At 36.8% G+C, this 15,782-nt stretch overlaps 1 protein-coding gene across 2 annotated transcripts in view; it reads right to left on the bottom strand.

Moving 5' to 3' along the window:
- SGSM2 (small G protein signaling modulator 2) overlaps window positions 1–15,782 on the bottom strand; it is a 115,267-nt gene that overhangs the window by 65,731 nt on the left and 33,754 nt on the right. For both annotated transcript variants that reach the window (XM_053457153.1, XM_053457154.1), the window contains exon 2: window positions 12,130–12,205. In XM_053457153.1, the coding sequence (XP_053313128.1) occupies window positions 12,130–12,205 (76 nt within the window). The remainder of the gene's footprint in view (window positions 1–12,129; window positions 12,206–15,782) is intronic.

Below are 15,782 nucleotides of genomic sequence, written 5' to 3'. Positions count from 1 at the left end.
ATCTGCTGTTAAAAACAGTGGCTCTAAACCCTATAGTGATGACATGGTACAAAAATGCTGCTGATCTTAACTTCAGTGACAGTGGCAGCTTTAAAACATTCTAGCAGTACAAAAAATCTTTATGCAGCATGGAGCAGGCAGCCTAATATGGCTTCCTGCTACCAAGGCATCAATAGTGAAAAAATGTGCCTGCATCTTCCCAGCTATTCATATCAGCTGATTGATTGGCAGAAAAAAATGCCTGATCCCTGCTATCAAGCACTAAGCCACTCCCAACTGTCAAGCACTCTCCCACCTTTATAAACAACAAAATATTATTATTAATAATACTAATACAAGGCATATACTTGGGCAATGAAGTGTTGTTGGACCACAACTTTCATTAATCACTTAGAAGTTACGAGTTCCCTATCAGAAAAACTAACCCACACCAGAGCTCTGTATTCACTCTGTAAAATATTAGATATAATATACCACTATGTGAAATATAAGAGCTTTATTTAGAACTAAATGTACACTTAATAGGAAAACGGATGTAGCAGTACAGGTCCAAGAGAAGATAGAGTCCTTAGTCGAAGGAGATACATTGTATTAGGCCAACAAGGAACAAAATGTGGAATCACACAAGCACTTGCGACCTCAGAGGTCTCTTCCTTTGAAGGCCGCCTAACGATGTAAGTGCAGTAGACAGCTGGACACGACAGACCCACATTACGTTTTTTTTTTTTTTTTAAATGTTATTTAAATGACAGATAGAAAACATTACAAACAAAAACATTACAAACAACAATGATATTACAGAAATACATTACATACAAAAAAAATATGTTTTTATGCTCATGTAGTGTGTATCTGGGCAATCTAAGTATAGGGTGCTGTCAGCCAGTGGCTGCATTTTGTATGTATAACATGGACCAATCTATACATAATCAAGGAACAGAGTATTATATCTGCAATTTTACAGAAGACTGCTTGTTAAATCTATTGAGTTATATCAGGGCTCTGCCACATTATGACAAGCAGACTCCCTGCTTAGTGAAGAAACATATCAGGATATTACATGTTCTTTTATACAACTATATATTAAAGCCAAATTGGTCCCAGGGGGCCTAAAATGGAACAAAATGACCAATCGATGCTGTCTTTTTTTAGGGAAGCAAAATCAAGATTTATCAAGCAAATTCAAATGTGCATAACTGAATTTCTACATTAATCATTCATAGGGAAAAAGCTAGTGGAGACAAGTGGTAATTTAATATTTGCTTTAAAATCTCATGCTCTCCACTGGCAATTTCAACTCACTTAAAGAATTAGACATGCCGTAAAATATTACCCCTAGAGGGCAGCTGATATGAGCATTAGTGGATAATTTATGAAGCAAATTGATAACTCTCTCTCCTCTCCATGAAACACTAAGGGAGTTATATACTGAGCTCAGTCGGTGAAGAAACCACCAAACAGAAATTAGTATCGTACTTTATGTCATTTGTCTTAGTATCATACAAAGCACTATGCATGTATAAAAATTGTTTATTTTTTATATATAAAATATGCATGTGTTTATGTAAAAATACTATGTTTCTTATAAACCACTTATAAATAACTAAATATCACTTTGTGGCAGTTATATAACCCATATAACATTAAATATAACATTAGTATCAGACAGTTAAGTCAGGAGCAAAATTATTCAAGGCTGAGAGAAAGGAAACATATGTAGAGCGTCATGGGAAATGTATTCCAGCTGTGATCCCAGAGCCAGCCCTCTATATATTACTATTTTATAATAGTTTCTGCAGTGTATATTCAGTATGTACGTGGCAATTCAAATTCAGTTGCAATTTACTATAGTCCAATGTCCAGATCTTATATGAATCCAAGATCACCACAGACTGAAATTGGTGTTCTGCAATGTATAACGTGTATAATGAGGACTTTCTGTACTAGTAGGAAGGCACAGTTATAATCTCAGATGTAGCTAAAATGTAAAAGTTATCGTATAGTATTGGTGTCGCAAAAATGTACACTGATAAAGCAGCTTATTAAAGTGTTTTAGGGTTTTTAACATGTTTAGGGATTTCTTGACTTTGAGTGACATGATAGAGCCTTTCGGCTCCCTGGAGCCCCATAGCGTTAGCATATCGTTCTGCTTTCATGCCTTGTTGAAGACGACATCCACGCAGGATCTAGTATATCTCCTGTGTATCTGTGACATGTAATCAAACTACAATTAGAAAGCACTTTTTCCTTGGTATAAAGAAAACTCTTATTTTTATATTGGACACATTTTGAAAAGTTTTTCTGCCAGTTTTAGTAAGAGGTGTATTTTTTCCAAAAAAATAACTTTTTTTTAGAATTACTTCTCATAAGTTGATAAACATTAAACAAGCTAACATTTTACCTTTAGGCACCAATCAGTGCATAGAGGAGACAGGGGAATACGGCTGCTTGCTACCATAGTAACTGAGTCTTAGGGAGAAAAATACGTCACACATTGTGAGATCATCTGGTGTCCTCAACACCACTCTAACCCCACCAAATAAAAAAAATGTTAAAAAAGACTACAGTTTAATAAAGTTATTTTTCTTAAACAAAACACAAAAAACCCCCAGAAAAGTATGACGTTTTGTGGACTGCAGTTCCCCTGTGTCTTTATCTTATCATCTACACTGTCTTTGTGTGCAATCTACATCTATGTCGATCTACATGTACATGATATATTTACTAAGGGGGATTTTTAGAAAATAATGTACTTTTCACTGCTACCTATAGCAAATCTATGAAAATTGGCCCAGCCTCCCAAAAGAGGAAAAATGTGCCCCGATCCCTAGCGCACAAAGGGTTAAATATATTAAATATATAGTCCAGTAACACTTAGCACACAGTCCCAGAAGTCCTCAGTGCATAACAGCAATACATCGCTTTAAGTGTTATACCGCTGTGATGTACTGCACTTTTTATTTATACATTACACTTTTTATCCCTCTTCTGGTGGGGCTACTGCAGTAGGGTCATAAACACAGCACAGTACCTGTCTGAAGGGCTATTTAGGTGCCTTCTCTTCCTTACCTTTGTTCACAGTTTGCATTAGTTGATTTGTTATGTGTCGCAGGAATACAATTATAGGTTGTAAGGTTATTTCTCGGTTTGGGAGAAATGATATCATGCACCTAAATTCAGATTTGTTAGAGTGTGTTTGCACATTACTCTAGTGGTTTCCTCTAATGGGTTCTTTTGCTAATTGGTCTCAACAATTTGATTTCTTTCTTCATAAAGGCTCAATAAAAACACTGAAAACGCTGATATATATATATATGTATATATATACACACACTATATTTCCAAAATAGGGCTTACACCTTTGGAGCAGCAAAACCCATTTGATGACGGGTTGATTTAAAACAGCAAATCAGCAAAAGATAAATACATTATAACAAAAAAGATAAAACCAGGGATTATCAGAGCATGGAGAATGAAATAAATCTATCTAGTTCTTTATAACAATAAAACCTAGTCAGCAGGCTAATATTTGAGTTTTACAGAGCAGATGAAGAATGGAGGTAACATATAAACAAAATAAACAATTCAGCACAGGCTCCAGGCAGAGGAGGTAATTAAATCCCAAATCACATTATATTATGAGCCCTGGACCAGGAGTTCAGCCTTAATGACAAAGATCTAACACACAGTACAACAAATCCTTTAATTAATAACATGGCATTATTAGGGTATGAAGATTAAGTTAACCAGCTTTTTTAACTCTTTTGTGTACTCACCCCTATAGTAACCCACAAGAATATTCAGTTTAGCTCAATTACGTCAATTAAAAAAATGATTTTCTCCAGTTATAAATGTGTTGAATGTTCTCATAATAATTTTAATACTAATGCACCAGAATTCGTGGACAGCTCATGCTTGATTAACTAATATATTCACACTTTTTAAGAACCATGGCAGTGATTTACCATTGCAAACTGATCCAATTTGTGTCGGCTTTTGGTTTGTGTCAACATATTCAAATCAATTTAGGAGGAAAGACTATGCTAATTCATGAATAATAAAATAATCCAAATAGAAGCTACCTTTCAATGGAATTAGCTCCCGTCACTAGTGAAAGCAAGACGTCTACCCCTTCATGAAGTAGAAGCAAATAAAACACATCGACCATAAAAAAAATCCATTGTATCCACTTTTCATTAAAACAATTTTCAGTTTTTACTTCTTTAGTGACAAGAAGAAGATGCAAACAACATATGTAAGGTTCACTATTTTATCATATCTTTACTGCAAAAACAGTTAAACTCGTCTGGATATTTGAGGTACACTTGAAATGTCAAATATATAAGAAAAATGTGGAAAAACTAAAGATAAATCTGTTTTTTTCTTTTAAAATAGTGAAAATGTAATTATAGCAACTAAGAAGTGTATTTTGTCAGCTCACTAGGACTAGACTTTTAACAAAGACATACTTGGCTTAGTAGCTGAACTCAATGAAAACTCAAGTCAAGTCCAAGAGGAAAGCAGATTCAAATAAAGATGCATACCAAGAACTAGAAGTCATGATGTAGTACCATCCATTCTACAGTCAATGTTTGTCTATGGAGATGACTGCCTATGTGCTTGATTTTATACTCCTGTTCACAATGGGTTTGTCTGAAACAACTCAACTCAATACTGCCAAATGCCAAATGGGGCTGCCAAATGCTGATGCATGTAGTACATAAAAATCACCTGTCCTCTTTACCATCGCTCACGACAGAGTTCCAAACTGTCTCTAGAAGCAACGTCAGCACAAGCAAACTGCGTCAGGGGCTTCATGAAAAGGGTTTCCCTCGTCGAGCAGTTCTACAAAAGCCGAAGATCACTATGTGCAATGTCAAGCCTCGGCTGGAGTAGTGTAAACACATGCTAGTCAGTTGAGCATGGTTGGTATCCCTCTAGGAACAAGTCAGCAAAGAAGTCCATGTCTGGACTCACCTTTACAGTTGGGATGGACCCCAATCACTGAGATCACTGAAGGGTAGAAGTTTGCGAACAACTCAACCGAGCGCATGCCAGAATATAAGAATTATCAATTACATCAGCCTTACATGTTGCAAACGGCATAACTGAAACAGCAAGTAACTAATACAGCTTTATCCTTAAAGACTTTCTTATTTTTTTATACAGGCTCCGATTGCTTGAAAAAGTACGGGTGTTTTATTTACTAAGAGGGCTCAAAATGATCCTCCATGTTATCCAGAAAGCATCCTGCGTAACCCTCAGAACCCCGCTGGTTTCTCAATATGATGGAGGACTGCCATGACTAAGAGCGCAGGCTGCAGCTGAGAACGTGTACACAAACAGACAAAACAAGCAGGAGGCTCAGACATGCCACCAGGCTTTTTTTAATCAACACAGCTGAGAAGACAGATTTTGATCTTTTAAACCTGTAGGCATATCTCATTCTTCTTTTCTACAATATAATTAGCATAATATATTCTCGACAATGAAAGGCTTCCAGGCTTGTCGTTCCTAATACCAAAACTGCACAACTATCTTCACCATTCCTTTTTTTTCACAGCAACTGGTGGTCAGAGAAAATTGCATGACCTCTGAAACTGAGATCCATGACTTTCTGTCATGTACGTGAGGACACAGAAGAGGACGAACAGGAGAAATGTACTGATACTACTTATAATTTGTGCTTTATGTTAGTTTATCAGCACAAATGTTTTGAGAATATTTAATTTCATCATGGAAGTTGAGATCAGTGGCAGCCTGGGGCAGGACCAGCTTTATCTAATCAATTTCCTCTCCTAAGGTTCTCTTCCTTTTCTTCACCCCGCCATTATAAAGGCTGCTTGAAGAAATCAACAACAGGGCAGAAAAAACTTTAATGGAGAGAAATAATCATAAGAACAGGAAGCTGTGATGCATGCTCCAAATGTATTCATATAAGGTGGATTTTTAATACTCTGTACTGGTGTTTATACTCTACATGTTTGTAGAAATATATAGGTAGAACTAGCACAAGACTATGTATCATATTGCTATTCATACAGAACAATGATCACATATTTCACAACTCTTATCTCGCCAGTACTCTTCAGAACATAGCGATCTATTAATTTTGTCCTTGGAAAAGAGTAACTATTATATTTAGATCTATTCTAGGACTGTCTTCTTTTGTAGTGTTCTCCAGCTACAAAGGTTCTAGACCAATATGGCTATAAAGTATTTAAATGATATAATCGTTTTCTCTTTATGTGTCTTATCCAGTGCAATATGGTTTCTGTACCTCTAGATATTACTAGAAAAAAGTGGAAAAGTATTTTCTACACACCACAGTCTTCTTAAAGAAGCTGATTATTATTCATACACACAACATATTAGAAATGCTGCCAATCCATTATACAATACATAATTTACCACATTAGTAAACTACTTCACCCGCTTTATTTATTTATTTCCAAGAATTCAATATTACAAATAAACAAATAGCAAAGCAGAGGATCTTCACGGAGTGCACTATATTAAAGATGAATAAAATGTATAATACATTTTCAGTAAATACTGCAAAACAAAGCAAATCTACAAAACCCATGTCAGGGATTCTTAGGATAAATATAAAGGAAACACCAGAGCATTTAAGGGCCTGGAAGGTAATTACCGTGTAATGCAAATGGCAGGTCAAATACAATCTAGGTAATGATTACACAGAAAGCAAACAACTTGCTATTCACATCATCACTAAAATGTTTGAAACATTTTTGAAAATAAAGAAACAATACCTTATTTTTGTATTTCTGTATCTACCAGGTGATTATAACAAACAGGGTTGATTAATACTTTATTTACTTAAAACGCATTATCGATCTTTAGGAGTAAAGAACTGCGCTTAGGTGATCTTTTCCTTTTAAAGTAAGATTCAGCCAGTTACCATAGCTTCATAGCCTTGTTTACACTGCAGATTCAAGCCATTGATATAACAGGCCACTTAACACAAAAGCAGTTTTTCAGGGGCTACAAGCAAAATAGACTGAGGTATCTAATTTACAACACCCCCCCCCCCGGCGTTTAATTTAACTCTATGATTGCTGTGCGTGCAGAAGATTTTTTTCCCTGTGGGAGGCTCGGGCAATTTTCATACGGTAGTTTTGCCATAGGAAAAAGTAAGTTTATCCAAATAAATTTAGTATGTCTAAGTTTTTATTATTTAACTTTTTTATATCAAGGGTTGGAAAGGAACAGGTTATGTCACAGCAACTAGTTCCTGAACAAGGAATCATGCTAGCCAGCTGATTTCATACTTGATTGCCATAGTACAAGCAGCCATATTAAGCTGCCTGCTCCATGAACTAATTTCTGCCTAAAGGCAGTGATCTGATATTACGTTTCCTTTTTTTTCTTATTTGCGTTACTTGTTGTATGACTGCAACTTTGTTTTTGCTGCAGGGCAAGTTATTGCATTTTACGGGAAACTCAAGGCTTTGGTCTTTAACTAAACTTTTGTATGTACAGTTAACCATATAGCACTTCCGCTGGAAGGGAGAAAGATGGCTGCAGCTCAGCTCCTGAGCAGCTCTGCTGTTGTGGCTGGTAACGAAAGGTCTAAAGGTCACATCATACTTTGAAGCATAACTAAATTAGTTTCTTTAAACTTCCTATAGTTTATGATTTTTGTTTTCGGTGAGTAAAACTGCTTTGCTGACGATTTGGTTTATGAAGTTTAACAGTTTAGTTTGTATAAAGAATGAAGCCTTCCAAATTCCAGCACAGATAACAAAGTTTACAGTACTATAATAAATCTTTTTTTGAACCTTGTTGAACAATCTGATTATATATTTATATAGCACCACCATATTCTGTAGCACTGTACAGTGCTTTATGCCTGTCCCACACATGTTTAAAATCCTTTACTGGATTAACCTCTACTACATCTGCTGCAAGGGTTTTTTAATTTATCTATCACCCCCTCAGTAAAGTAAAACTTCCTTATGTTACATCTAAGCCTATGACCCAAAGGCTAAACATAACCATCCTAAAAAGTCATCAGAAACAATTTAGCTTGTTGTGACTTACTGTGTTTATGATATGTAAAATACCCTATAGTTTTACCATTACCAAGATCGTTTTTTTTTATTACCTTTCAGCAGATCCTTAAATGAGATAAGAAATAGGCACTATATTGGTGATCATCTTAAACTGTACTATATGGGTTGACAAAGTAAGGTCTTTTTCTGGTAAAATGTCAGACTCATAAAAATGTTTCCAGTTTTAGTCTGTTAGCCTTTTTTATTCATGTACAAAGTGCCATTTCGTGCTCATAGTATGCTGATTAGACCTTGTTCTCAACACTAAGATGCAGGTACACTGTGTACTCTGCTGCTAAAAGCAATGCTTTAGTCACGTTAATGAGGAAAGAAAAAAAAGGGATTAACAAGCGGAAGAGATCAAAGGGAAAAAAAAATCTCTGTATGCATGGAGTCCATTCCCGTCACTCTGACTCAGGAATCCTGTTCACCCTGCGACCTTGCTTTATAATAGCGAAGACTCCTGAAAATAGCATAGAAATCACTCCTGTGTTCTCTGACGCAAAGCAAACCAACCCAAACATTATGACTTTATTCCTTTAACGCCAAAGGGAAAAGAGGCATATTACTCTTCAAGTAGACTGTATTACTTATCATTATTTGAAAATGTCAAGATACTCCCCTTAGCAACAAATAATGTAGACAAAGTACAATGCCCTCCACAAATATTGGCACCCTTGGTAAACATGAGCAAAGAAGGCTCAGAAAAAATGTCCTTTATTTAACCCTTTGATCTTTTCTTCAAATAATACACAAAACTACTCTCATGGATATTAAACACTTGAAAACACAACACAGGTTTGTCAAAAAAAAGTTAAATATATATGTGTCACAATTCTTGGCACCCCTAAGAATTCATATGAGAAGAATATAGTATAGGTATATTCCCAGTAATATTTTACATTTTTAGTACACCTGGGTTACGGAACAGGAAATTGTTTAACCATGACTTCCTGTTTCACAGCGGTATAAATATTAGGTAACAAATCCCCTTAATCAATCATCACAATGGGTAATAACCAAGGAAAATAACTGTGATGTGCAGCAAAAGGTTAGTGAGCTTCACAAAATGGGAAGTGGCTATGAGGAAATAGCAAAAGCATTGAAGATTCCCATTTGCACCATCAGGGCAATAATTATAAAGTTACAGTCAACTGAAAATGTTATGAATCCACCTGGAAGAGGACATGTGTCTATATTGTCTCAACACACTATGAAGATGGTTCGAGTGCCAAGAAATCTCAGAGAATCACAGCTGGAGAACTGCAGAAGTTAGTTGTGTCTTACGTCAGAAAGTCTCCAAAACTACAATCCGGCCTCACCTACATCACAAGTTGTTTGGTTTCAAGAAAAAAGCCTCTCAAAAAACAAACTCAGCTGCCTTCAGTTTGCCAGACACTACTGGGGCTTGAGATGGGATTGGGTTCTATGGTCAGATGAAACCAAAATGGAGCTTTTTGGCAATAAACACCAGAAGTGGGTTTAACACACAGAGAGTGTGATCACTTTGTGATAGTTCTGTGGAATTTAATAGTAAAATCAGGCACTATACACAAAATGTGACACTTAGCCTGATCCCCTTATTGTCTGTTCATTTTGATCTTCTCTTGCGGAGCATAAACCACTTAAAAAAGTAACTAATTTGTATCAATAAACCAGGATATTATGAAAACTGACATGCATATGTTTTTCCATAGAAGTCAGTGCTATAAATATGTCATCTTTCGAAGTTAAGGGAGAAACCTCAACAATGTTCTCATGTAATTTTATATAGTTTATGGGAAATCAGATGAGAGTTAGTTGTGGTAACATAAGCTTAACCTTCTATAGTACGCTGTATTTAGATTGTAAGCTCACAGGGAGGACCCTCTCCCTAATGTATCAGTCTGTCTGTTCTAGTTTCTCAGTGTAAATTGTTGGTATTGTGTAAATAAAAGGTTATAATAATAACAATTTAGAACAAGGCATGCAAATCCGAAATGATACATCTGCAAAGGATGATGTACACTGAGCTTTTTCATTATACCATGTAGGAGTTTTCAGCAAAAAATTAGACATTTTCAGCACCATGGAAAGCTACCAAAGTATTCCAGCCAAAACCCACCCTCGTTTGTAGTGCTTTCCAACCATCCTAAAAAAATATATTAATACAATCAAAAGTAAAGAAAGTGCTTATAACGTAAGCACCATAATGGCTTACAAAATTGTATTTGTACAGAAGGTGGTATAGAAGATACTTTATTAAAATCATATTTTTTATTCGTCCAAACTGGTATTTTTTTCTGTTAGAAGTATGCAATGTTATCTTGTATCTATATACAACATGTATACTATGTACTGAACAGTAAGGCTAGGCTAACAATGACACCCTAAGACTGAAGATGAGGAGGGCCCTACTCCTGACAGTTTACAATCTAAAAGCAAATGTAAACAATGGGTAATATGGCAAACCAAAGATTGGCTTTGTCCCTGTCAATTAATTAAGTTAGTGGCAATGCTTTTTGACATGGATGTGAAAAGTAGAGGGGCAGAAATAGAGAGATGCTAGACATGCATCATTTACACTTTACCACTTTACCAGCTGTTAAAGGGCAATTGCGTAGTCTGCCCTATGCCTCCTAGGGGGAGATGCCACATTGGCAAACAGGACCAGCCATTTGTGAACAATTTTGGACTGGCCCGGGGCAGCTTGTCCCTGTGTGCTAATGTGGGATCCCCTGATAAATGTCACCCAAGGCGGATCACCGCCCTCCCCCGCCAATGTAGCAGGGTCATGTAACGTAAAGGTCCTGGCTCACAGCCAGAAGCAAAGATGTGCTTGAGGTAGCAGGGTGAATGAGTGGATGAGGGAGAGGGAAAGGACGGGAGTGTGCATGTCTGACTATATGTACGTTAGGGTGTATAAGTGTTTGTATGTGAGAATGTATGTATATGTATGTATAAGTGTGTGAGCATGATTGGCACTGTTAAGCTGCACTGTTAAGCAGAGACAAGCTGACGGGGACAAAGATGGTACTGGGAAGCTGTTTAAGGACAAAGTTGACGCTGGGAAACTGTTTGGAGACAAGGATGACAGAGCCCTGTTTGGGCATAAAGATGGCACTGTTAAGTTGTTTGGGCACAAATAGGGCACTGTTAAGCTCTTTTGGGACAGATATGGCACTGTTTTGGGACAGATATGGTTTTGCTAAGCCGTTTGGGGACAAATATGTCAGAGACAAGCTGTTTGGGCACAAAGATGCCACTATTAAGCTGTCTGAGCACAAACATGGCATTGTTAAGCTGTTTTGGGACAAAGATGCCAGAGACAAGCTATTTGGGCATAACGATTACACTGTTAAGGTGTCTAGGGCAAAGATGATAAAAAGGTTTTGTACCGTGTTAGCCGTTGAGAAAACAGGAGAAAAGTATAGTTAAAATGATACCATTTATTGGCTAACTAAAGATATCAGAGACAAGCTGATTGGGCACAACGATGGCACTGTTAAGTTATTTGGACACAAAGGTGTCACTGTTAAGCTGTATGGAGACAAAGATGGCACTGTTAAGCTGTATGGGGACAAAGGTGGCACTGTTAAATTGTTTGAGCACAAAGAAGAGGTGGAACTCAAAGAGGAGAAAGTGGAGATTAGGGAGCTTGTGAGTTTAGTCGGGCCTAGAGCAGCACAAAATCTAAATACACCACTGTATAAGGTTTTTGCTTTATTTAGCTAGGCACTATAACTAGCATGTGGTAGGTCACCAGGGATAACATTATTTGTTTAAACAAATTCTGGGTTCTTAATCCCTGATTAACCCCAACCATTTTCCTAACTTTGTAGCTGTACATCAATATACATAGGGGTAAGATAGACACATGTAAGTGATAAACACATCTTCTTACTTTGCCTTAATGCCAAACCCTGGACATTAAGAGGGTCACTTGACAAAGTAGTGTTTTCATTCAATCAGACATTCCTGGGATTACTGAGAAAGGTCGTCGAACCTGGTTGAAATTGTGCTGCATCCTTCCATCATGTCATGATTACTAAAACTACTATTCAAGTCTACTTACCACACAGAGCAATTATGTGGCTGCTATCTTCATGTACAAACTTCCTTGTAACAGCTTCTTCCATAATCTGCTTCACCTACAAAAAATTGAAAGGAAATATAAGTTAAATGTTATCACTAAGAATAATGTATTTACAATTTTAGCTTAATAATATATAACAGGAGGGCATCAGAACACAAAAATGCATCTACAAAAAAGATATGAAAACTACTGCTCGGTCGTTAGTCAACATGGAGGAAAAACATTTTTATGTCTTTTGAGGAATTCTAAATATTCAGAGATCACACTTTGTTCTTGAATTCATAAAAGTAATGCTGGATTTCATAAAAGTAAAAGAGGAGGTAAATGCTCTTAGAACTGAGCAGAGACATTTGAATAAAATGAACATCTGTTTGTAATGTAGATACAGTGAGCCTGTAATTGTTAACCTGAAGATGACCAGTGTCCACCAAGAGTCTACAGAAAATCATTTGTAGAACATATTCCTACTGCCCTTAAACAGAAGATTGATCTCCTAATCTAAGTCTCATTTGACAGCCATGTAGCCACACTCATTAACCAATTACGTATCCAGGCAACCAAAGAATTAACCAATTTACAAAACGACACTGTTAATAAGAAAAAGAAAAGCCTCTACTTAGGAGCACAATTGGACAAGGTTCCGAAGACCTCCTCTGTTGCTATTAATAGGCAATTAAAGGAAACTAAAATAGATGTGACTGTCTTCTAATAAATAGATCTGTTCAATTATCTCATTCATCTCCTATAAATATATCTAATCTTATCTAAGTATAAAATCAAAACATAAGTAAAGGCTCTACACCACCTAATATATTTAAAAATGGACGTGGATTGGGGAACATAAAAAATACATTCTTTTTGTTGCTAAAGTTTGATCGCTTGCGATCTATTTAGCTTATCACACATTGAAAAGCTACATTATTATTATTATATTTTTTATTTCTATAGCGGTAACATATTATACAGCACTTCTTACAATACATACATTCAATTAGCATGACAAAACTAGAATTGACAGATTAAGACAAACCAATAAATAATTATGGCCCTGCTTGCAAGCATACAATCTAGAGGATGACAAACAAAAATGGTTTAACAGCTTGTAAAAGACATCAGTAATTGTTTTTTTAGCCTTCAAGAAAATGTTTTGGAAGATGCTATATATTAGCACCCTAAACGACTGCCTACTAAAATTGCTCTAATATAGCCCACAAAATAGCACACAGAGAAACAGTTGATAACATGACTGCAGATCCACAGACAATGAGAAATTTTAATTGTTCATGATGAGATCTGGCAGCACATGGTATGCCACATTTGTCACATTCAATGTGAATAGGCAGGGGACCAGGATTTACCGGTATTATGCGGATTTGTATAATATTGACTACATAGGGCTATGATTTGGACTTGTAATATTAAAAAAACAGTGCTTACTTTGAATGCAGGGACATATGGTCACCACACTAGCATACCCAGACACACACAGTCACCACGCTAACACACCCAGACACACACACAGTCACCACGCTAACACACCCAGACACACACAGTCACCACGCTAACATACCCAGACACACACATGCAAATGCAAATTGCTGACCCTGTAAAAGTGGCACTTGTATCCCATGGACCCACCATGTAAGGGCCAGCTCTGTCTGAAAGGTACAATTTTACTCTCCTTTCTTGCCACCGATTTCCGGTTTCCCCTCCGGCATCAAAGAAAAAAGCAACTGAGCAGATATGATTAAGCCCATATGGGTGAAACGCGTCAGATGCTGAGTCTTTGTCCTGTTCTTATGGATGTGTGAAGACCAATAAAGTTTTGTGCTTTTAATGGACGTACTGGCGTTACTACGTTACTACTGTGATTTTCCCCATGTTTTTATAGACTGCATCCCTTGTTAAAGGCTTTGTTCCTTCCCATGTTTAAGTGTTCCTAAGCATGTATCTCTCTGGTAAATGTTGATGTCGCTGTATGATGTCACTGTGAGAGGTTGTGCTAGTGATCCTGAAGCAAAAAGAAAGACCGGGGAAACATCTGCCTTGATCTCTCTGGTCTTTCATGTATATGTAGGTATTCTAGGCTGACGTTTACATGCTGTTATTGTTAGCATGCTGCTATGTGCCTCGGCCAAGAAGCTGTCAGGATCCAGATTCTCGTCCCTTGCCCAACATCCTTACCAGCTGTGCAACCTGAATTTTCACCCTTACGAGAACTGTCATGTTTAGGTTGTTTACAAACAACAACTCTGATAATTCTCTGTCAGCAATGATAGATTGATAAACTTTAATAAACAGATATGCTCAGGCTGCTCCCCTCTGCTTGCCTTGTATTCAAAGTTTTGTGCCAGATGACACACTTACTGTTCCAGGTGACACAAATTCAAGATAAATAACCAAAAACTACTTGCATTCTTTAAGTAATTTTAAAATAGAATAAAAAAAACATTATGGAGTGCCGGAGTGTTCCTTCTAGCTACTTGCACATGCAAGCAGTGGCACTTTCACCATGGGCAACATGACCCTGCCAAATTCCCGAATCCAAGTCAGACAGGTCTTTAAAGCCCAACTTACCCCACAGGCCAGCCCGCCTCTGAATTTACAAATGTATTTTCTGCAAAGAGAGGACTCTTTGCAGAAAGGGGGACTTCTTTTTAAAGTAAGGACGGTTTCTCCAAACTGGTGCAAAGAAATATACAGATCTAGCAGGCCACAAAAAATTCCCAAACTGGCATGTTGCCAAGGGGGCATCCTATCACAGTACCATTGAGCACTTCAGCTTTTCAGTATGACCCATTCTACTACCAATGTTTGCCCATGCAGACCGCTGCCTATGTGCTTGATTTTCTACACCTGCTAGCAATGAGTGTGGCTGAAACACCTCTCAATACTCAATAATCTGTCCACATACTTTTGGTCATATAGTGAATATTTAACACGGCCTTAAATTTACAGAAACCTTCTATAAGGTGTTACCCACAGAAAAGTTACATACACCTTATACACTGAAACTCCACCTTACAAATGATTTAGAAAAATGGGCTCATATTATATTATATATCAAATGTTACTACTAATTTTCCTATTATTGTTTCTTTTCAGCCCATTGCCCTTGCAAGTTTTGAAAAGTAAACAAACATATCAGGGCTATAAAAACCCATTTACTGTAACAATCGTATCAGAAATTGTACAATTTCAATTAAACTAAACTGGCAATAGGAATACGTGCACCATGTGTAAGAACATACAGTTTCTAATATTTACAGTTAAGTCATACATTTAGAACAAACAATTTAGATATCACAATAAATATGACTCAAATTCAACTGTTATTACTTAAGCACTATAATGATATAAATCTTAGTGACCCCTCTCCCAGATTTGGATGGTGAGTGACAATGCTTGTGCCTTAAGTACTCATCTGATAAATATCATAATATCCATATACGTGTGTGTGTGTCTGTTCTGTGGCACACCACCATCTGAAGAAGAGACATCTGAGGTCTCGAAAACCTATGTGAGTCTACATCTTTTTCCATGTTAGTCCAATAAAATATATCACTCCATTCTTCGTTTAATAACCCATTTTGGGGAAAAAATATATATATATTATATCAGCCATGTGAACA

The sequence above is a fragment of the Spea bombifrons genome, chromosome 2 (assembly GCF_027358695.1).
Source record: "Spea bombifrons isolate aSpeBom1 chromosome 2, aSpeBom1.2.pri, whole genome shotgun sequence".
NCBI lineage: Eukaryota > Metazoa > Chordata > Amphibia > Anura > Pelobatidae > Spea > Spea bombifrons.
This window is presented reverse-complemented; position numbering and strand designations above follow the sequence as displayed.